Genomic DNA, 24798 nt, shown 5'->3' with positions numbered 1-24798 from the left:
TTACTTGAGTATTTATTTTTCTAGCAACTTTTTACTTTCTACCCTTACATTGCATCTGGCTAGCGCTACAGAAGATACGGAAATGTGAAGGGAGGAGGATTTTTGTCAGGTAATTTAAGGAAGCTGTAGAAAGACAGACAGGACAGGAGAGGAAGAAAAAAGGTTAGATTTAAAGGTAAGGCCTGCTCAGTAACACTCGATAAACTGCAAATTTAAAGCTTATATCTGATGTCATAATTTTAATCACATATTGATTTTGTATAGGATGTGTTTTGATAAATTATGTATTTTCATATTGTGAAACCTCCTGCAAAACAAACTAAGTATACTATGTCTGTGTTATTCAAATGTTGCATGAACATACTGGATAGTTTTGTGCAGGATAAGCAGGTTAGCTTGCAGTAGAATTCACAGTGGCTGTGGTGCTCGTGGTCAGATTTAGGTTTACATCAAGTGTAGCAGAGATCATTTTGCATTAAGCTGATTAATTCAAATTAATTGACTGAACTTTATACTGTGAGTATAAACAGTATAGTGTCAGTGAAAGGGATGGACATTAGGCATGATAACTGCTCAAACTGTGTACATCTTGCTTGATTCTGATGTGTAAATCCACAATCAGCAGCACATCAGCTGAATATATCCTGCAGACTAAGAAAATCTACTGAAGCTCACAACAGAAATTACTGTGACTTTTTTTTTCCCCCTGTGCTGAGCCACTGCACAGATATTAGGGTTCCCCCACCTTCTGAATCTCACTTTAACCCTTAACTGCATAGAAAGCAAAGAAAGAATGCCTGTATGAATGGGTGTAAATGGATGAATGAAGCAAGTTGTATAAAGCACTTTGAGTGCTCGGGTAGAGTAACACAGCACTATATAAGAACCAGTCCATTTACCATTTACCAATTACAAAAAGGTAGGAACTCAAGATGCTACATAAAGATGGCAGAAAAATATTAAATCTAACGAAGGAAAAAAAAATAACGCAGGGGAAAAAACCCCTCAAGGACACAAGGTTGGAAAAACAGACTGATATACAAAACCGAACATGGAAAACAAAAAATCTGAGAAAGAGGCTATATAAAGGTCTTATATATAGATCTTAGGCTATATATGCATTCTCAGGGGAGACTGACAATGTCACACAAGTGAAAACAATTAGGGCAGACATTACAAAAGACAGGAAAACAAAGATAAGAACAAAAGACACCAAAGACACAAGATATAAAATATTTTCAAAATAAAACAGGAAATTAAGATTAGCCAGTCCTTAAACTCATGACAAAAAAATTTAGCCCCATGACAAATGTAATAGCAAGAGTTTTTATACCCGTCAAAGATAATAAATAAGACATATACTCAATGGTTATTTGAGAAAACTGTGCAAATACACCAGTATGTTCCTCTGAGTATCACGCATGACACCACGTATACTGCAGATAAAATCTTATGCATGAGATAGTTATGCAAACAACATATCGGAGGGTGTTGTAATTTGTTATTGGTGCAGACGTTTGATCAAAACGAAAACACAAACTTCTCCCGGCGCTCGTGTTTCAATTTGCCACATGCCAAACACTCCGCCCTTTGGAACACAGCTCTTGCCAAAGGAGTCCCTTTGAGGGTTGCAGCACAGCCAGTCTGGCCTTTTAAAGTACACTGCTTGGCAAATCAAGCGCACCACGATCCAGTGCCCCAGTCTTGATTGGGATTCACAGGGTGTCAACAGACTAGGAGAAACGCACTCCACATTAATTAACACCTGGCCTCATTATCTATCCCATGTGGCAGAGTTCCAGTGGGGTATATTTAACACTGCCTTATTATCATGGGGGATGGTGGAGGTGAGCACTTGATTCTGTGTATGAAATTTGTGCATTTATGTATGGAGAAGTGAATTAATGTGTTTTGTACTTGTGTATTTGTGTGGCTGATTTTGCTTGTATATGTGGATATGTGGATGTGTATGTTTATACACCCATGTGTATCTGTGTATTGCTGTGTGTGCTTTGTAGGTATCTGCTTTGTGTGGGATATATCCTCTCTTGTGTCAGTATTCAATAAAAAGCTTTAGCAATGCTATAAAGAGTGGATGTTTCAGTGATTAATAGAAGATGTTTAATTCTCTTTGGTAGATTTCTATCTCTTTGCCTACTTATATGGCACAATTTATATTTCTCTTGTCAAGACCTGTCAGACAGAACACTTAATGCAGTCAGATATTTCTGTGTAAAAAAACACCACTCAAATTTAAAAGGTTTTGATTCTGTATAAAGTAAGCAAGCGTGCAAAAGTAAATTGGACAGGCTGGACAGACTAACATAATTTTAAATGGCGGACATCATGGACATCACCAAATATTGGGTTTCTTCCCTTGAGATGCTTCTCCGGGCTTTTACTGCAACCATCTTCAGTTTCCGCTTGTTTATGAGTGCCTATCTTCAGTTTTGTGTTCAGCACTAAAAACAGACTCTGCTGGGTTAAGATCAAACTATCCAATTTCTTTGCCTTGAAAAACTTATTTTTCTTTGGCAGTTTATTCTGGGTCATTATCCACTTGCACTGTGAAGTAATCAGTGATCAGTTCTACACCATCTGGCTGAATCTGAACAGACTGTATAGCCCTGTACTCTTCAAAAATCATTCTCCTATTTATATTAGCACTCACATAATAAATAAATAGTAGTAGTTTCACTGGCAGCCATACAGATCCATGATCTAACACTGTCTCCATTATGTTTGATGCTATTCTTCAGACTATGAGCTGTTTCTTTCCTTATCCATACTTTTGCCATCATTCTTGTACAAGTACAAAGGAGTATTGGGGGCACATTAAAAAAAAATTACTATCAATCATTTTGAGATAAAAGTTGAGATAGTGTTTACAATTGTTGTTTCAAGACAAACTGCCATAGATGCTATACCCTCTAAGTTAGTGAAATCATACTTCAGACTCAGCTTTAGTAACAAGGAAGGAAATAATTTTTCTTTTGTCACATAAACATATTGTGGTGATAAGTATAAGGATGCTGAAAAGCTGGTGCAGAAATCTGCGGCTGCGGCGGCTCAGTCAGAAAAACCACACAAACTTGGAAGAGTGGATTTGTACAAAATTAAATTTCTGTTCATGGCTAGATGCAAGGATGGTTACACCCTTGCACAATAAAGAGGAAGTATGTTTTATCACAAGACGGCTGATCAGTTCATTCCACTATCTCTACTACGCAAGGCTTTTTTGTAAAGGGTATAGCAAATATGGCAGTTTGTCTTTCTCAAATTATTATTTCAACTTTTTCCTCAAAATACAATTTTGACTATTTTCAAAATGATCAACAATACTGTCTTTTTTTTTTTAAATATGGCCTTATTCTATGTCATAAAGCTTGCATTCATATGTTCAAAGAATCATTTTCCACAACTGGGCACTGCCTTTAAGAGCTTTTTATAGAGTTTAAGCAGTGGTTTACACCTTTTCCAAACTGTCTGTATTTCTATTGCTGGAGGTGTCTGTCCATTGTAGATGTCATCAATGATACATCTGCCTCCTCAGGACTATTTTTGACTTGGCTAGACACTGAGATGTGGTTTCTCTTAATCAAGGGAAAAACTCTGTGATCATCCACTCGAGATGTCTTCTGTGATCTTTCAGGCTTGTTGGTGTTGTTGAGCAGGCCTGTAGATTCACTTTCTTTAAGGATGGACCAGATTGCTACTCTAACCACTATTAGCAAGTTTTTGTCATCTTTCTGATAGATTTATTTTTTTCTTCATTTTAATAATGGACCTCTTTCAAATGCACCAGCAGCTCTTTGGACCTCATATTGGGATTTCCAATAGGCAGCTACCAAATGTATGTTCATGAGAAAGAATCAGCTCCAGATTTTTTATCTGCTTAATTTGTCATGAAAGAAAGAAAGAAGAAAACAGCCCTCACTTGCCATAAACCTGCTCAAAAGTCCAGTTATTTTTAAGCGTCTAAAAATGGAGAACTATTTACAAAATTGCCTGTATTTCTTACATAATTAGTGCAGTATTTTTAAATCAGTTGAATTAAAGCTAAAAGTCACTAGATTAGTCCAACCTCGTTTTGACTATTCAATTTAAAATGCACCGTGGTGTTGTACAGAGGCAGAATTACAAAAAAAATCATTGTCCAAATACTTTGACAGTATTTTTGGAAGAGTTGTTTTCTGTAACTATAGTAAGAACCCAGCAAGACTTGAAAAACCACAGAATTACATTTTGAGCCTTTGTCTTATGTGACTGCATATATTGACATTATACTTTTTAGCACATATACTCTTTGTTTGCCAGTTTAGTCACAGATATCTTGCACATCTTGTGTTTATGTCTTATACACAAATATTAAGTATGAAACTTGCTTATAATAGAAGCCCACCTCAAGTTTCCATAGCAATGCAAAACAGTAGGTTGTGTTTACATTTGGAGATTGGAAGTGATTTATTTACACCTTCTAGCAAACTTTTATTTGCATGAATTTTTTTTTTCATTTTGGCTAAATGCCAATTTGTTTTTACATGATACAAAGTCTTACTTGCATGCCTGTGTCAGTGAAATCAATATTTACCTGTCCAGACATGAGCAATCACATCAGGGTTCAGAATAGTGGTCCACAAACTTAAGGTCACAATGACCTTGATATTAGATCTAAATCTAATCAGTTAATCCAAAAGTGCAAGTAAATGACTCCAAACAGTCCTAAAGAGATCATATAAACCATTGTTTCAGGCATAATTCTGAATTAATACCAGCTATAGAGTATAATCTGTAACACCTTATCTACCTCTTGCCATTAAATGCATGTTCAAATGTTTTCAGCCGTGGAAGTTCATGTTCACCAAAGTCAAACTTATTAATACCAAGTAATTTGACCTCATAAACAAATTATTCCACTGGAATTAACATATTTTTCACTCTATAGTCCGGGTAAACTTGCTTCTGCTGAGTAAAGAGGCTTGTGTCCTGTTTAACATTTGCCACATAAAACCCACAAAATGGCAACTGTTTGCATCAGTGCACTCACTTTCAGTCCTATTTGGCCCTACAGTTTGCAAGTATTTTGAAACTAAATTAGAATTAAAGTGTAATCCAATTCTTGCCTCAGAATGCTGACAGGCTAAGTATACATTGATAAGCTGCCGTGAAATCAATATTTTATTGATTTGACTCATTTGTTTCATATAAGCAGCTTGGAATCAGATAGAAATCGATCACTGGTTCTAGGTGCACTCTAATTGAGAAGAAAATCAAAAGACACCTACTCAGTCTTTAGCTGTTCACAATGGGATGCAGGGGCCATCTCTAAGAAATTGGTAGAAACTGGGATGAAATTGAAAGAGTGAAAGCAAGAATGAGGCGAGTGTGAGAGTGAAATTGCTGCATTGTTCATCAGTGTGTTGGCTCATAGTGTGTCAACTCAACCTCCATCTTTTCAGTCTGCATAGTTATTAGAGGCTTTTATTAATTTGAAATGCCAAAGTAAGGAATAAAACATTACTGAAATGTCACCATTTCACTGAGCATGATAAAATCGCACCAGCCACTTTTGGAAACGAACACTCTTCCCCTCTGTACTTTACATCTCTACCTCTCCTCTCACTTCCTCTCTCTCTTTACAGCACAGTCTCTTTCACTCTTTCTCAGCGATCAATATGGCCTGACAACATGATGGCTGGGTTTCCTAAGGGGAGGTGGGTTGCAACAGTTGCCTGTCATCTCCTAACCATTTCTGTCTTTCAAGTCTGACCCCTTTTACTCAGTGCATGATTCTTTAAAAAGAATACAAAAACATAAAACAATGCTCTGTAAAGGCTGACCTTTTCAAATTTCATTTTTCTCATTTGGACTTGTTTGAGATTTTAAAGGCAGCATATGGCAAGTCTGATGCAATATAAATATTATCACCTTAACAGAACGGTGCAGAATTGTTTTGGTCATGTTTGTGGATAATTTGAAGCTACAATTGATATGCTGTTTGCCTGCGTAGCTTAAAGACTTGAAGATGGAAAGTTAACTTGCTAACTTGCTTAAATATAAAAAATAACAAATAGGATAACTTCTTAAGGAAGATGTATATTTTCATCTTCTGATACTGTAACAGTAAAGCAGTAAAATGTAGAATCTATAGTCTATAACTCAACTTTTTGAACATTTAGCTCCAAATGAAGGTGGTGCCAATATCCAGATGCGACCTCATGTAATTCTTGGACATTCTTGCCAGCCACAAAAAAAAATCACATTATACAAACCTAAGTTAAACTTTTAATCTCTTCCTCCAGGAACCATTTCTCGTATCCGGGCACTGATTCAATTAAAAAAAAATATATATATATCTCTATATATCTATAGATTGATATTCTGGGCATCTCTGCTCAAGCTTGAGACCCGAACCCAGATAAGTGATAGAAAATGGAAGCATTCATGAATAATTTTCTAATATTAAAATTTGTTTGATGATCGAAAAGATTTTTGACAAATATGCAAAAACCAAAACAAAGCAAAGCAATCGGTAAGGGGGAAACACTTTTTCACAGTGCTGTAGATAGACTGTGCTTGTTTCAGTGTGTGTGCTCAATCTCTCTGATTAATTTCCTTTTATGAATTAACACTGCCTCTCATCTATTAATCAGCTCAATAATCATTGATCATTCTGATCAACCTAAATCCTCCATATCCAGCACAGTAGACATTTGACAAGAATGCCTTTCTGGAAATTCAACAAAAATTTTTTTTTTCTGGAAATTGGCAAAAGAGCACTAACATTATTTTCCAAAAACATTTGAATAAAAAAAAAAATTCAAACACTTTAATGCTTTACATTACTTTGCATTTTATTGTATTAAAACATATGCTGTGTTTTTAACACTAATAACTGGTAACCTGTTAAACATCTCACCAACAAAGACTTCTGTGTTTACTGCTTTGAAAGCATTCCTCCCCTGTGAGAGAACTTCTTGATTGCTTGAAACCCTTTATTCTAGGCAAAATTATAGGCAATGTCTTGAGGGATTGGAAGTCCTTCACACACACATGCACTTCACATCTTAGAAAAAAAAAATCTTTCACAGATGGATAAACCAAGTGGAGTTTTTTCAGGGGGCACCAATAGAAAGCCATGCTGCCAAGTAGGTTTTGAGTAATTCAATTACTATATCTTAATAAGAATTTAGTTCAGCTTGTCAAGCATGAAGGATGCTGAATAGATATACAAGCACTGAAGGCCGAGAAAGCACAAAGAATGCAGCTTAATAGTGAAAGAATATCTTTTTATTTTTTAAAATTGCAGCAGACAGTGTCCAGTCACCTTTATGTCTTTACTGAAAAGCTACAGGAGGCAAGGTGTGCAAAGCAAAACATGCTCACATGGAAGTCACTGCAACAATATCTTCACTGGGAAAGCACTTCATTAACAGCTCTGAATTATAACTTCTCTTGAAGAGTTAAGCTGGCTCACTGGTAGTGACAGGCACCATGCCCAGTGAAATGACAAATTATTTCTTAAGTGCTCATTTACTCATGTTTGTATTATGTCTTTGCCAGTAGAGTGCCACGAATGTGCTAGCACAGTTACAGACCACACACAGCCCACTTTGATCTTAGGAGGCCCGGACACATGACACTCCCCTTTCTGTGTAAAGTCACATATTTTACTTTTTCCACCTGTTAAGGAAAAAGCTGCTGTGACAAAGAAAGAAATCGGTCAGCATGACTCTTTGGACTTAAATTGTAAGAAATAAATGTATAAAATTACAGTAGTAGTTCTGGTAGCCCATTTTTTGTGGTTGTTGTTGTTTTTTTTAACTTTAGTCATAAAAAAACCAGAGATTTCTATAGTAAAAAGCAAAAAAACAGAAACAAAGTCATAGAGGTTTTATTAGAGACATAGTTCAGCATTTTGCATAAATTGTGAAAGCTGAAATGTCTGGTGCTGTAGGCTTTCTTGTCAGATGGCATTTTTTGGGGAAAAAAAACCAGCGGTTGACAACACTGTACACAACGGCAGACCGGTGCGTAATAAGCAAGCAAATAAGACAGAAAATAAAGATCTTTGGTGGGAAACTAGTCTTGAAGCACACTGAGGTAGAGCTGTGAAGGAAGTGTGATTTGATTGTGGTGGAAGCAAGACAGCTAAAGTAAGTGGGGATTCATCACAATGTTTTTCAAATATGAAGTGTAGTTTACTGGTCTTCTTTTGCTGCTGGTTCAGTGATTTTCGGTTGGAGAGTGACCAAATCTGGAGTTTGAGAAGCTGTCAAATGTTGGCTTTTCATGCCCGATGGGCATGTCCTGTATGTGGGATCCGGGCTTTGTGTTTACATCTTTTGGCAGAATCTGTTTACCTGCTCTTTAATTGTTTGCTGTTTTAGCTTTTTGGTGGTCATTGGAATGGTTTTATAAACTTTTAGCTGAGATTCTGACCTTTCTGTCGATACCACACATTATCACATTACTATATTTAAATAACAGATCTGGCGGTACATCACGTTAAACTAGCTGTTCTCCTTCTTGTCCCTGGTACCAGGGCTCATTGAGTTTCAAATAACTGAAATGCATTGTGGTTTCATACATGCTGCTTTACGGCCAATGAGCACTTTTAGGCAGCGTACACTAAACTTATTTTAAGACAATCGTGCACAAGCTCTCGTGGGCCACATAAAATGACTTGGTGGGCAACATTTGGCCCACGGGCCTTGAGTTTGACACGTGCTAGCATTTGCATGTGTAGCGAACTAACTGTGTGTGGCTAAACTATGGGAAAAAAGATGTGTCATAGATGATGTTAGTGGATTTCCTTTGAATCATTTTGAGATACATATTCCTACTACAGTCTTGTGAAAAAGAAACTTTGCACAGGACTGTGCATTTGTGTGAAAAACTAAGTACACCCCATGTCTCAGTAGCTTTCTGCTTTTAGCAGCAACAACTCAAAGAAATCATTTTCTATATAACTTTATAAGGCTCACATTGCTGTGTATGAATTTTGGCCCGTTCTTCTTGACAATGTGGCTTCAGTTGACTGGGCTATTGCAACACTTGATTCTTTTCTTTTTTGTTGATGTGCTTGCCGTCATTGTCCTACTACATGACACAATTTCTTTCTGGCTTTAGGTGTCAAACAGATGGCCTCACATTTGAGTCTAGAATACTTTGGTATACAGATGAGTTCATCTCTACTTGTGCATCTGTCATTGTACCATGAAGTTCAAATTGCATGGAAAACATCAACTTCTGTATCCAAATTACTTTGTGCTGAAAATCATCACAATGGATGCAGGGCGGGTCTCAGACTACAAGCACGCAGCTTCCAAACCCAAAGGCAGCAAGCACATGATGTCAGGTATGTGACCAGAAGCATGCTTGTTTACAGGGTTTTATTCTGAGAATTTTCCCACATTTTTGTCACGCCAACACAGCCCTCCCTTAACCATCCCACCCTACTTGCCAGATTTGTCTCTGTCTTTTGACTTTGTCCTTTTTCTCAAAGTAAATTAAAGCAATACATTACAAATGCACTAGAAAGCATACATACCTTCTCCATGAACCAACTCTGAAGGGCGGATCGGGCAGATTTAAATTATGGATAATGTTTGGTTATTGTTGATAGAATCGTGGAACTTTGTGTCACTACTCATAATGAAATGTTTTGACGTTGACACAGAGAATGATGAGGTACTGAGATGTATTCAGCTCACGATAATCTCTCTTACATGAAGTTTGTGGGAGTGTTTTTTATTGAATTATTCTATTTGCTAAATGTTTCGAGTATAGGCTTAATAACTTTCTCTGTGGAAAATGAAAACCCCAGCTATCCAAATTAAACATGCTCCAATGAAAAGATTGGGGTCACAAATAATATTTACCTTACTTTGGCAAGAAAGCAATTTGATGAATAGCAATTACAGAGCCTTTGAGTCAGCAAAGTGAATACACTTTGATAATGGATCAAGAGTTATGCAGATAAATTACAAAAAAACCCACAAAAAAGGGTAACACCTGTTTTCACCTGTCTATGCTGACATATGTAGCAAAAATGTAAGGTTTAGGATTTGCAGAGATATATAAAAAGAAAAATCTGTGAAACAGCTGGCCAATGTTATAACAATAGAAGTTTAAATACATTTTGGTAATTCAGCTGAAAAATCCTGCATTTCCTTACTTGCATGTGCTTGACCCCAGCTGTGTTAAGTGGAAATGTATGTCACATTTTCACTTGATTTCAAAAGCAGTTGGCAAACATAATGTCAAGAAACATCACGGTCTGACAATCTGCCGTGCCAACCAGCTTGGTTCCATCACATGCTGGTGAAAGTAGTGGAGTGTAAAACTCACAAATCCACAATAAGAACTGAACCATCTGTTTCACTGAATCAGAATGGTAAGCTTTCCCGTTTCGTAATAGATAATAGATAATCTTAATAGGCATGCACTTTTATATGGATAGCAAATATCATGGGGGTGTAATTTGAGATTATAGCAACACAATTAGTAACATTTTTGCTCAGGAAGCAGTATTTTCATAAACACATTAAAATGTCAAAACTGGCTTTTGTGTACTCGACAACAGAATAAAGCAATTACGATATACAGCAATAATACTGTATGTGCTCTAAATCAGAGTGAAAACATGCTTTGAATATTAAGCCAGGAATACTCTGCCTATTTAAGCCACAATGCCCATCATTTTCTTTTATATCTCCATGCATAATTCATCCGTCTTTGTATTTACAACCCTCTAAGATTTAACCTGTCACAGATCCTGGGGCAATAATGCCAACATATCTCTATCTGTCAAGTGCTCACCTCATATGGAGCATCCAACCTCCACATGTTCAAACAAGACATGGATATTATGCATCATCAGCTGACAGAAAACAAGGGAGAAGGAAATTAAAAAGCCAGGAGACAAAAGAAGTGGCAGGCGAGTGAAAGAATAAATGATGACTCTCCTCCTCTCTCGGAGTCAGGGGACATGTTGCATGTCATCTCGGTGTCTTGGTACGCAGTGGTGCGGTGATGATGTGCTGGGCAGGGCCAGTTCAGAACAGAGTCAAGGGCATCGGGGTGACGGCAAGTTAAATGCTCCAACTGTTCCCTGTCTCCAAACAAATACATGGATGAGTGAATTCCCCACCGAGGAGGAGGGGTACAGAGATCAGAGAGGTCCAGTGACAGTTTCTGGCTTGACCTCTGAACTGCTTGGTTAGTTCCAGAACTGGAGATAGACACATAACTCCTGATACCACTACTTAACCTGGTTCTGCACAGACACATTCATCACTTATTGCTGACCCTCATTTTATCTCAGAAAATTGGACTAGTGAGAGATTACAGCTGATCACAGACCATACAAAATAATAAAATGAATAATGCTGCTTCTTTATTCACTGAAATAACTGGGAGTAGTGTAAAAAAGTGATTTGGTCAAAACCATAAGCATACAATTACAATGTATTCTCATATTTTATATAATCTAATCTTTTCTGCCTTGCAGTTGGTACTAGATTGATGGTATAGTGTGAGCGTGATTATGTGATGGGGTGTGGTTTGTGGCACAGCTGAAGGGGAGGGGTGGAGCAGTGGGTTCAGGGTGTGGTGGCATAGGAGGCTGACCCACACCGCTGTTCTTCATCACCTGGTCAAGCCTTCCCTGTTTTAGTAGGTTGTAGGGACCTGACGGGAGTGGTGTGTGAAGTGTTGAGTGAAGAAGGTAGCAGGAAAGCTGCTCTAACAAAGGCACGATAGATGCTGAAAATAAGGATCACTGGACTTGCACTGATGTGTGCTTCAGGTCTTTTTGTTACAGATTAATCCAAACATCAGTGCAGACTTGACATTGAAGACCTAATGCTTTTTACTTTACCAAGTTTTAGCCCTAATTACAAGCTCTGCACAACCAAATATTTCACCAACTCAGGCCTAAAAACACACATGATATATGCTTTGTTAACAGCTGAGCATTTTGTATTTTGAAACTTGAACTTGACAAGCAAGATGTTTCACTGCAATCTAATAAATGCACACCATGATCTATTGAAAATAACTGGAAGCTGGCAAATAAGGGGGACTATTTACCAAAGTCACAGAGTGAGATGTAGTTTGACTTTCTCATAGAATAGGTCTTCATTAATTCATGAAACCACAGAACTGGCCCCTACATGCCATGAGAAAAAAGCCATTTTACAGATTCACCATATCTGTCATTGGCCTCACATCCAATGTACGTATCAAAGGTTACGTCCCCTTTTCTCCCCCATAATCTAGTTGTCTTTTTAAAGTCTATTACGCCAATTCTGTGTGCATGTAAGACACAGACTGAAATTTCACAATGACTGCTGTCATTGCCAGCAAAGATAAGTCTACTGCATTGACTGTCAATAATGTGGCAGTCTCCAAGCAGCTTACTTGGAGCTCTCGTCTCGTCTCTCCTTACTAAGCCTCCAAAGGGGGCCGTGTGGCAAACTGGCAGCCACAACTTCTTTCATCCATTCTGAGAGAGCTGAATAAAGTTCAGAGGAATTACAAGAATATACCCAGTTAGACCCAGAGTAGCTGGCATAAGCACGATTACTGAATCACTCTCAGAAATGTTTACACAATTGCCAACTTGATGTGGTTGAACCAGCATGGCTCAAGATAGCGTAGAGCATGTGGGCAGATGACATCTAACTCAGAGCTCACATTCATTCGTTTAGATTAACTGCCAGATCCCTAGATGTTGTGGAAGCACAGAGTATCTCTCATCTTCTGCCACGTTTCAAATCACCAAACCACTGGGTTCTCTAATCAGAAAGGTACAATCCAGACACTACTACACTATGGCAGCTTTAGAGGGAAATGCTTGACAGGGTGGTCTATTCAGCAAAAGAGAATTTATTTATCCCGTATATCCAGATCCATCTTTCTGATGCTAATTTATGCTTTGTGGAGTAAACATATCCATGCTCATGCACTTGAACTACAAAAAATTAAGTCTATCTATGAAATGCTTGAACATTAAACCTCATTTCTCACTGCATTTGATCCAATGGTTTGCTACTTTAGTGAATTACTATCAGATCCCCACAAGCCAGCCTAATATGGCTTTTAGAGACAGAAAAAAGGTGTGTAATTAAAAACACTTATTTAGTTTCTCTGTTTTAACAGCTAATTTTCATTAATGCCCAAGTGGTACAATAGTATAATTATCATTTGGCCAGCAACTTTTTAAATACATTTAATTGGATCATTTGTATTAATACAGAATATTACAATTTTATTGTTTCCTTCCTTTCACACAACCTGTACAGTAAAAAATACCAGTGTTGAGTGCTACTGAGTGACAGCGCCATAGCACACCGTAGGAGAACAGGCTTAATACCAACACATTCTGAAGAACCCCTGAAGGTCTGCAGCTAAAAATATAAACAAGGCTAACTCCTTGATGCAGAACACATCTCCTACACCCTGTATATCCTGGAGTCTCATTATTGAATATTGAGTCTCCAATTCAAAAGGTTGTATCTTTGTCATTTTAGCAAAACCACAACACAATTGAATGATTAATGAACCTTTCATATGCATAAAATCTTCTTTGAGCAGCAATCGAAATAGGAAATGGGAATCATAAACACATGGAGAAAGGGATGGGGGCCAAGACATTGAGGATTCTTTGACCATCCACTATGAGGAAAACCAACTCCTGGGAAAAACTGATTAGAGCCGGCTCACAACAACAGGCAACTTAGTGATTGGCTGAAAGAGCTGATTTGCATTCTCCTCTCATCTTCAACAAAGTCTCAGGAAGCACTGGTGGATAAGGTCACTGGTGTCAGTCTGCATGTAAACAGATCAAACACACAACAGGCATTTAAGTGTTTCCAGAAGGAGTCTGTGTTCTTGATGATCTAGATAATTATGACCCCAAATTCATGTCAGAGGTGAAAGGTATTCTAGCCAGAAGCAAGAATAGTTGAGAGTTACCATACAGCTGGAATTTACACTAATGGGACTGTTCTGTCCTACCAATGAGGCAGAAAAGTCTCACAACAGATCAATATGGTTTGTCCTCAGCTAATCTTTTCAATTTATTTCATTTGGTGGCTGAACACAGTCTACTTGTGTCTTTACGCACATGCAATCATCCAGCGAAGGAAAATCCTCGAAGTTTGATTATTTTCAACATGACATTATGTTTTCTTAGGCACTTCCTAAGCGATACAGCAAGTGTTGCTGATGTCATTTGTTTAGCAGTGTAATCTGTTGTAAATAAAGTGCTCCGCATAGAAAAAATTATGTAAAGCATCTCAAGGGGGAACTGAAATTTTGTAGCAAAGTCAGAACCAAATATTATAAAAGTCCTGTGAAACATGTAAATTCCACCAAAATCTTTATGATATCATATGCGAACTATGAATGCTTGTTCAAAAAATTTGATACCATCCATCTTGTGAACGGGGTCGTACATACAGATTTGCTTGTAAATACGGACATATTTCAGTCTGAATTTAAGTGCTGGACTCACTTGACAGACTGATTTCAGACTGAAGTATTTATTATTAGTTCTTATTAATCTCTGGATCTTTTCCATAGCATGTCTTTGTCCTGCCTTCTTCCCCTTCACCCCCAACCGGAGGTTTCTTCCTGTTAAAAGGGAGTTTTTCCTTGCCACTGTCACCAAGGTGCTTGCTCATAAGGGATCATATGTTTGTCTGGGTTTTCTCTGTCGTCTTTGTATTATTGCAGGCTCTTTGCCTTACAATATAAAGTGCCTCGAGGCAACTGCTGTGGCGATTTGTCCGTATATAAATACAACTGAATGAAATTGAACTGAAACTATTTTACTTAAAATTGTTTTTAGTTTGTCCCTGTGTATCATAACATCTGTGGAGAAAACTGATCCACAATATATTTTGTTAGTTCTGTATTTTGCCAACATCAAAATAGATAGAGATTTCATGTGCTATCAATATTTTAATAAAAATCAATAAATAATAAAAATAAAAATAGATTACAACAAAAGAAATATAAAACACAAGTGTTTCTAAATTATACATAAGCTGAGTATGCATAAAAAATGACATGGCAAAGAAATATAAGACATCTTTTCTATGAACAAATTCTGTATTGACAAGAAAAATCAAACAAACATACAAAGTATTCCAACCACGTTGACTCTGTTTGTCTCTGTTCTGTTCTTTATGCTCCCCGTGTTATGTAAATGTTGAACATTCAGGATAATCTACTGGTCTGATAAAGGTTTCAGTTTGTGTTTTGATAGAAAAAAAAAAAAAGCTTACCAGAACGTCACACCCGACTGGAGACTAGCTCCTTTTTCATCCTACAGTGGCATTAAATGTCTCAATGCCATCTGGAGCTGTGAGAAGAAGAGCCCTCCTTTTAAAGATGCCCATTTTAATTGGTAAATATTTACTCGCACGAGCTCTTGGCAGGCATGAACATAACGTCTAATGAAGCACTTTAAAGCCTATGGGCTCTTACAGCTTACTTTGAGTGTGATTCTAAACAAATGCAACCTGGGGTTGAACTGTTGATGAAGGTTGATAAGGGGGCTGAATGCTGCATTCACTGTTCTTTGTTTAATAACAGTGCCAGCACCAGTGCAGTTACCCTGTCAGTGCCTCTGTGTGTGTGTGTGTGTGTGTGTCTGCAGTCATCTGCACAGATGCAGTCAGTCTTCAGTCAGCTATAAAGATAGATGTTTGTTTATGTATTTGCATGTACTTTGTCTGTTTCGACTTAGTAATAAATCCATTTTCACAATATTTTTGCCCCAGTATAATTTGATATTAAAACATATTTATTAGAGCGATCCTAAAACTTTCCTTTGTATGACCGCTAAAGGGCAACAGTTGGAAGGACATCAAAAACTTAAATAAAAAATACATTTGTAAGAGAATTTCAACAGAATATGGAAAAAAAAATGGCTCCAAATTTGTGTACATCTAATGTACACATACAGATTTGTGTATGCCTGTGCATCAGTTGTGCAAGGACATATTTACAGATTGTTTGTGCATGTAACGGTTTCCAGTTGTTGTTTTGTGCACCTGTCTGTTTTTACATTTACCAGTCTCTCCAAATTCATCTCCAAGATTTGCACAACAGCATGTGTGTGTATGTTGCTGCTGTTGTCCTAATGCACAGGTCTACATGTACATTAATCTCTGCTGCAGCGGCAGCTCATTGCCTTGTATGCGCCGCTCTCTATCCCTGACCCAGTATGCTGTGCGATCCTGCCTACAGCCTCATTTGTCTCCATCAGGGGACAACCGAGGTTACGACTCACCAAAGCGCAGTATGTTTCTGGCGGATCTCCACACGTGATATTTGGAGGGTCGAGGGTCACTCGCAGGTACTCTGTCATGTCAGTGGCTTCGGGCTGACAGGCCATGTAGTCCCATGCCAGGCCTTCCTCTGTGTAGATCTGGGACTTGCACACATCATAGTGTCCCCAGACCGCAGGGTAATGTTGCATAGCGTGGCCCACACTGGTGCACAAAGCTTGCAGAGCGAACAACACAGGCAAGAACATCGCTGATCTCATTCAGTATGGTTTCTGTAGGATTCTTCTTTTCTTTTCTTTCTCTTTTTTGTCTTTTGCTTAGTCACAGAAATGACGATAGCACTCTAACTTAACAGCAGCTTTGAACGGGGCAATAGAGCATTTAGGAACTGTGGCAGCATCTTGCTAGTTTTGTGTGAGGAGCTTCAGGCAACTATTAGCCCCCATTCAGTTATTTTGTCTTTGATTGCCACCGCTTCTGCCAGGCTGATGAGGTGTGTCAACAAGGGGGTGTCTTCGCTAGTGTTGGTAGTTGATGAAAAGGTGAACTAACGGTCAGATGTGATGTGCAGAGGAGTGACACTCCTCATAAATCAGCAGATATCTGAGCTTGATCCCCAAGTATACTTTTTGGCACCAGCAGCATCCTAAAGGACAGAAGAAAAGGATAGCTTAATGAATTAAAAAGATTGGATACATTTACAAAACATTTGAAATGCGACATTAAAATATTAAATGAGTTTTAACATGGCTTGCAGGGAGCTAGGTGGAGAAGTCTTACATCTTACTACCCACTCCAACACATGCACAAACCCAGACACAAAGACACACGTATGTGCAATAAGTGCACAAGTGTAATGTATGGCTTTGCTGCTTTTATGGGTCCCTCAATAATAACCTTTTCAAAATCACTGTGTACAATTCAAATTGAGCTTCTTCTGTAGAGTCTAATCTCCATGTGATTTTCATACATTGTGCAAAAAGACTTATTTCCATGTGTCAAGTCACTACATTTAAGTTATTGCCTTTTCTGATTCTTGCTCCTTTATAGCCGAATGTGGAGTTGCATTTGTCTCAGCACCTTAAGAGGCATTTGGGAAATATTAAAGTAAAATTGGAAGACAGAAATAGTCTATTTGAGGGATTGTACATTTCTCAAAGCAATCGCAAGCCATCAGTCAGATGGCCCGACTCATCAGGTAATGGTGCCTGGCAGCAGTCAGCGGAGACCTGCACCATCTCAGTGACTCAGGTAAAAAGTGTGTGCAGTAGCAGGGACTAAATGAAGCAAGCATATACACTAGCACCTCCAACTGAGTATCACTTTAAATAAGAGTTAAGCTACTGTTGACTGTCAATTTGCCAGAGCTTTTGCCTTAGTGAAAAGTATTTGTTGCTGTGAATAGCTGTACAGAAAAAATACATTTCAATCTAACCTTTGCCCACACAGGTCACAATGTTAAGAAACGCGCATGGTTATCCTCTTAAGTGCAGGTTAAACGCATTGTGCAAGGGGAGTTCAGCAGTACTTGTTGAGGCAGAACCATTACTCATTGAATTTCTCTGCTCTGATTCCTCCAGCTGATACAGTACATGAAGTTGAACCCGTAACTTTACGGTCAGCAGCTTTCCTCTCTACCCTTCAGGCTACAGCCACCCCCCCTGTGACTGACAGTTACAGCTGAAATTTATTTATTTATTTAGGTAACCTGGGGTTTGAAGCGTGTGGAGGGAGTTTTATGTTCAGAAGAGTGAGATAATTTGGTGTGTCAACACAAAGTATTACCATATTTGAGGTTATTAAATCAAATTAATCAATTAAGCAATTTAACAATATTTATCAAGAGAAACTCATTTTAATGAGCGATGTCTCTGTTCACGAACACATACTACGTGATGCCTGCTAGCATATGGAGGTATTAGAATTCAATATTTTAATTTGGTCATCTTGTCTTGGACTGAAAATGGTGCCAATTTGAAGGAGTTAAGACCACATTTCAGACTTCCTTAGAAATACTGCATTCCTTTTTCTAACCTAATGCCCCTTTTACAAAATGACTATGGGCTTGAATACATTCCAAATGTAATGAAAGTTATTCATCTGAGCCGGAGAAATTACTGAGCTGCTTTTCAGACCCTTCAAAGTGGGCCATGACAAAAGGTATAGATGAATGGTTGTTTAAAAAAGAAAGAAAGTAGAGGAAATAAAGGCGAAAAGGTAGAATTCTTTTTCTTTAAATGCACTCGTATCAGTCGGCAAAGTGTCTTTAAAACATGCCTGGAAGTGTAATTGTTGATTAAGTAATTTCTTTCGCAGGATGTGTGTATAAGATTTCATAAATATAAATGTCAGTGTCTGATCGGAGGTGCGTCATGGGATGGAGCACTTACGATTGACATGCAAACCAACACACACACCGTGATACTGCAAAGTCCCACACCCCCTTTCATAATGCTGAGGTTGGCTTTCATAAGACAGTCAAATTAGGTAGCAGCAGCAGGGTGGTGTAGGTCACTTATCGCTAGGAACATTCAAAGCTAATAAGGGACAACAAATAGGCCTGACCATGGGATACTGGATTTAATTCACAGACATCTAGAGCAATGAAATTATATCCAGATGAAAGGCAGGTATCAGGTAGCTCAGTAAATCGGCATAGACAGGTATGCTCATTGGTGCTAAGGTAGGAAAAAGGAATTGCAATTTTTTTTAATCTTTACTCCTCTAAAAGAGAAAATTAGTGTGCCGAATAAGCGTTCCCACACAATTTATGAAGTAAATTCAACTGCTTTTCAATGAAACATGACCAAGAGAGGTGACATATGTGATAGCCACAGCAATTTGTACTGCATTAATAATATGCCTCCGTGCTGTAGTGTTTGCATATTGGGCTATACAGCAACATCATCAGCCACAACATTAAAACCACTGACATGAAAACCTGTTTAACACTTGGGACATTTCTCAAGAAAACGCGTTCTGTGTGTTGACCTCCAGTCTCCACAGATCCCAAATTGATTAAGCATCCATAGGAGGTACCAAAACAAGGCAGCTCCATAGAGGACCATAATACCAGCTGACAATGTACTCTAGCCTGACACTGTAGGACACCATAGAAATGTCAGTGCCCCGATGGACCAGAGCTGCTTTGGCTGCACATGGGAACACATTGCAATAATTGGCAGCACTGTATATTTTGCATCAAAATTATTACACTGAAAAAATTAAATGCAGGAGAACACTTGTTTCCTCTGTCATCGCATGTCTACCTCATATTCTGTGCTACTCAAAGTGCAAGGAGAAACCTGTGAATGTCATAATTTCACTGAGAAAAATATGAGTCAGATTCTATATTAGAAGTTATTAATATTTGAGTAGCCCTCCATATGCCGGGAGAAAGCTCAGAACTTTGGATGACCACCCCCCCACTCCTTCTCTCTCTCACACTCTCTCTCTCCCTTCCCCTCTCTCTTCATCTCTTTTCCTTTACTTGTTTTTGAAGCCTCTGAAACACCCCCTTGTGTCCACTTGCATTCCATCCCCTGGGCAGCTCAAGCATAGCAGAGTGTTTTAAAAGTCAGCAGGCAGTCGTGCCCCGTGGCTTATATTGGTTACAAACTCCCAGCCAGACTCTTAAAAACCATAACGGATGTATTTCATTCATTTTATAGTAATCCCGCTTAAGTGTGGCTTTTCTCTCTGTCTCTGAGTGTGGCTTTTTGATCCCCTCTTAGCTCTCATTTTCTAACCAACGTGAAAGAGAGCTGTCCATGGTGCTGAAAGGCAGGACCTCAGATCTACTCCAATACTCTACACCAACTGACATCAATGATTGCAAAATAACACTCGTATTGATTTTGAAATAAAAAAAGACCCTAACATGACAGTCTGATTTGCGCTTTGTGGTTTTTCTACTGACAATTGCTATTTTACCGTCTTGCCTTTTTTTTTTTGTTGTACTGGGCATCAGTCAGGCTTTTGGATGTGCACACATACAATACCTCCTATTGTGTTCATTGATTTTGTTGAATTCCAACCAATAACTTATGATCCATAGCCAGTTTGAGCAGACTAATGCTTTGTTTCTGGCTGATGAGTGCAACAATAAACGGGTTAATGCTTCCAAATTTCTTACAGCCAAGAACAAACCCCCCAATATGAGTCACAGTGGGATCGACTGGCAAGCAGAAGCATGTCTGTACTGTAACACATTTATCTTCTGACTGCCATTCCTTTCCGTCTTGATCCTTCATTCAATTGTTATTTCTCTTCAACTATCTCTTTCTGTCTCTCTCTCTGTTTACAACTGTGTCTCTTAGCTTCTCCCAATATGAACACTTGACATAAAACATACAATTATTGCCCCTGGGCTGCACCTTTAACCTCTCCAACTGGAGCCACGTTAGGTCACTTGTTATTTAAGGACTCACTCTAGGATGTGGTTGATGTAGTTACAGTGTGATGGCCCCAGACACAGCCAGACAGCCTTCACTACAATCACATATGAAATCATGCTGTCATGTATTATTCAGAGTTCTTCTCCAGGACGACTAACATGCAAAAACGCACAGCATCAAAACAAATTTTTGTAATTATTGTTCAGCACATGTAATATTCAAAGACAGAGCCTCGAGCAAAAGTCTTTTTAAATAAAAAAAAAAAAAGTATTTTTCTGGTCTTTAAATGATTTCAAAATGGAACATGCAAATATCTGATAGAGCTTGAAAAAATGACATATTTTAAAGAAGCTGTTCTTTTATGTTCTGAATCCAGTTTTGCGCAGAGACATGGCACACCTAGATTTGACTTTGCTGACTTGCTGCGCAACAGGTTAAACTGACATTGTTTCCACTATTAAATTTTGGGGGCGGACTTGAAGAAAGGGTTTAGGTTTAGGTGCAGACTACACATTTCAGTTTCTTGTTAAATGAAGAAAACCTTCTGAATACATTTAAACTCTTTGAAGAAGGATGCCAATTAAACACTATGGACATGCACAACAGTTTTTATATATCTCATATAAAACTCGTGGTTATGTTACCCACTTCTCACCTAACAAACGTTACCGTTCCCACAAACAGCCTACTGCAATTACCCTATTACGGCGGCCCATTTAGTAACGACGATCCCGGTCACAGAAGCAACAGTATACAAATAACGAAAACGTACAAACTCGTCTGAATGCTCAAAACATAACACTTACATTTAAATACGCTCCTGGGACAATCTGCTCATTCAACAAGTTATTTTGAGGCCACCGGTAGTTGCAGAAAGACGTTTATTGGTCTCTGACTGGCTCTTTTCTTTCTAATTTCCTTCTATTTTTTGCACCACATAGATCAATAAAAATGATGTGTGCGCAGAAAGCGGGAACTGACCTGGAGACTACGATGTTCTCTCTTGCTCCCAACTTTCTTTAAACTTTTGCATCCGAATAATGAATACGGGGACCCGATCACCAGAGCTTTTCTTCCCCCTTTTACAAACGCCACTGTGCCTTCACGGGTGTCCAAACAAGCGGCTCCTTGATTTACGCAGCGCTGGTTGGCGCAGCGTTCATCCGAATGGCGCACGCGAATACTTCAGAAGCCTTTAAGGTAATTCTCAGTTGTCCCAAATTCGATGAAGTCCATCAACGGCTATTAAAATACATCCCGATGAAGAACAACTCTCGGGGTCGTTTGGATAGGTTAGACTGATTTCTCAGCCCAGCCGAGTTGTGCTCGGAGGAGGAAAGAGATAAGCAATCTTCCTCAAATGGAGCTACTATGTCCAGTTACATATGAGCGCTCCGCCGGGTCCTAAAGATAACACTGACTGGCTGGTAAATCTCAACTTCAGTCGTTGTTTTACCAGAATATTACAGCCAGTTCCCCTTTACGCGCAAATTAAATGTAATCAGAGCAGGCACAGTAAAACATGCGCTTTTCAAAAATGCTAGAATATTTGAGCATTTGATTATTTTTAATCTACATTAAATTATTCCAAAGTAGAGAAACTTGCTGTAGTCTTGAAGTTGAATAATATTCATAAAGTTGCTCCATGATCTCTTGCAACGGACTACATCGGTTTCTACATAAGCTTCCAACTCATTTGAAGCCAGCTGTAACTGTAAATGCGCTAATGATATTTCGAAACCACAGCTGCACTGCGCACACATACAAACACACGCGCACACACAATAATGATGTCCATCTAGATTTACTGTATAACAGTTCTGAATCTAACCCTATTGCCGCACAGATCTCATCATCAGCAAAACTCACTGCGGTTTCATTATCACATCGCACGAACCATGAAAAGGAAGGGCTGTACGTGAAGAGTAAAACCCCCCAAAACTTGACAGCTGCGACTCTTCGGGGCGAAAATTTCAAGTACAGCACAATTAGAATGCAGCCTGCGGAGTTTTGAGAACACGAGCTCGGAAGAAATAAGTGAAGGACCCCTCCTCTAAAAATATAATATAGGTTATTCATCTATGCACCAATAATCGCCCGATTGTCTGACACATTGATTGCTACTACAACAACACCGCCTCGGGTTTTAATGCGATCAGAAAACAAATAAAGGGGAAAAAAGATCTTACCTGTACATGTTACAATGTGGGGAAATAACTGCGCTTGTAAAACAGATAAGTGAAAAAAAAAAACTCCTCCGGTCGGAGTTCGTGCTGTAATTATTCGTTGAATTTTGCGGGCAGAGCTAAAAGAATAACTACAGTTAGGTGCGTCTGGCGGGCTCCCTTGGCGCGGAGTCACAGATGTCACCCGCTCCACTACAGGGTGCCAAGCAGCACGGCAAACAACCACGGTGACAGGTCGCTTTGAATACGCATTTTAATTGTGTTGTAATGCCAACTGGTGGCGATTGCACGATAAGAACAACCGCGCCCAGCTGAAGGTCACCACAGTAATTGAGCAGTCCGCATCTCACGTCGACGCTGGAACCGTTTAAAAACTTCTAAAGCAATCAGAATCAATAAGTCTCGCGCTTATTCTTAGTTCATATTTCTACCAGCTGCAAAATTACTATGCACATTCAGAGGCACGAAGTGAAAAACGGTCTTTTTCTGTTGTAAGTTTAATAAGAAATGCAAATATCCATATTTCTCTGATAATCTTTTCTCCGATTAAACATTTTCACCGTTTTTGCGACTCGCATGAATCTTGAGTACTCTGGGCGGCTCTTGCGCCCTTTAGGCAAACTGACCGGCTGTATAAGTGGATTTTCAATAAGAGCAGAAATATTTTTCAAATATGTGACGTTTCAAAGCTCTGCGTTGAAGTTGTTTGCTATAATAGGTAATAATTATTGCGTTTTTGAAAACCGAGGGCTTTCCAGTATTGGCTGTTGGCGTTTTCTGTCCTTTTCATCTCATATCTATGGATGCAGATGACCTTCCTTTCTTCCCTTCTTATATTCATCATCCATTCATCCATCTAATTTACAATTTTTTTCTTGTATTTTCAAGGCATCTACTTGACCTTCATTCCTTCTTTGTTCCCTTTCCTCCCGCCTCTTTTTTTTCTTCCAGAAATCTGAATAGAAGTCTTATTCCTACCCTTCATTTCCCTGCTTGTCCCTGGTTTTGTAGAATGTAAGCTAAGCAGTTATGTGTTTTAAATGCCCCCAAATAGCACCAAAGCCCATATTGATTTCTTGCAAATTGATATGCAATGAAAGACCTGTAATCCCATTAAAAAGTGACAATGCCATTTCTGTTCTGATAAAGGCAGATTTTGGTTAGGACTGGAGCTGCATGACAACAAGTCTCTCAACCCCAGTGAGTAAAGTGTCTCACGCTGTATCAGAGGGTTCAGCCTTTGCTTCCAGCTACTGCTGCTCTTGACATTTCCATTAAATCATTCCTCCTGGAAATACTACTATACCACCCTGACAGTCACATGACTGCCCCGCTTCATTTTGATTTGAGGCATACATAGATAGATAGATAGGTAGGTAGATAGACTGACCATGTGAATTTGATATAGTTGTAATTTCTGATTGCACAATGTTGGTGAAGTACTGGGACCTTTAATCTAGGCAGACTGCTATTCAAGTTGATCTATATAAAAAAATGCAGACTGCTACTCTTGCAAACCCCAGCCTCAGCCCCCCCTGGTCAAAGGCTCCAGGGTCAGCTCAGTGAATAGACAAAGCCTCCTTGAAATCACATCAGAGAGTTAGAATTCCACCATAGCAGCTCCACAGTTTTTCAGCAGAGTGCTACAGTGTTTGACGAGGATACAGAGGTGGAGTCTGCCCTCTCACCCTCTGCACACCCTTTCCCTTGGTGCCACCAAGAGCCTAGGCTGACAGAGATGGAGCGCTTGCTGTTTGATTCAGTTCCCGGGGGTCTATTGATAGTTTCAAAGTGGAGTCCACCTGCCACTGCTTTAATCATCTGTGACCCCACTGCATGTTGGAAGACCACAGTGGGACAGCAGGATCAGCAGCCTCGTACTTAGAGTGTGTGTGAGCAGTCAAGAGG

At 38.9% G+C, this 24798-nt stretch overlaps 1 protein-coding gene across 3 annotated transcripts in view; it reads right to left on the bottom strand.

Moving 5' to 3' along the window:
• LOC102308381 (netrin-G1) overlaps positions 1-23147 on the bottom strand; it is a 66421-nt gene extending 43274 nt beyond the window's left edge. For 2 of the 3 annotated variants that reach the window (XM_005924637.2, XM_005924639.2), the window contains exons 1-2: positions 21686-22845; positions 16310-16953 (exon numbers count right to left, since the gene is read on the bottom strand). In XM_005924637.2, the coding sequence (XP_005924699.1) occupies positions 16310-16567 (258 nt within the window). In that variant the 5' untranslated portion in view covers positions 16568-16953; positions 21686-22845. Of the gene's footprint in view, positions 1-16309; positions 16954-21685; positions 22846-22893 lie in introns of those variants that run through there. The other variant, XM_005924638.3, reaches the window with a different exon arrangement.
• Between the last annotated feature and the right edge of the window lie 1651 nt (positions 23148-24798).

Source organism: Haplochromis burtoni, unplaced genomic scaffold, assembly GCF_018398535.1.
Source record: "Haplochromis burtoni strain Fernald_Lab_line unplaced genomic scaffold, NCSU_Asbu1 Contig_78, whole genome shotgun sequence".
NCBI lineage: Eukaryota > Metazoa > Chordata > Actinopteri > Cichliformes > Cichlidae > Haplochromis > Haplochromis burtoni.
The sequence above is the reverse complement of the archived record's forward strand: the minus strand, read 5'-3'. Positions and strand labels throughout refer to the sequence as shown.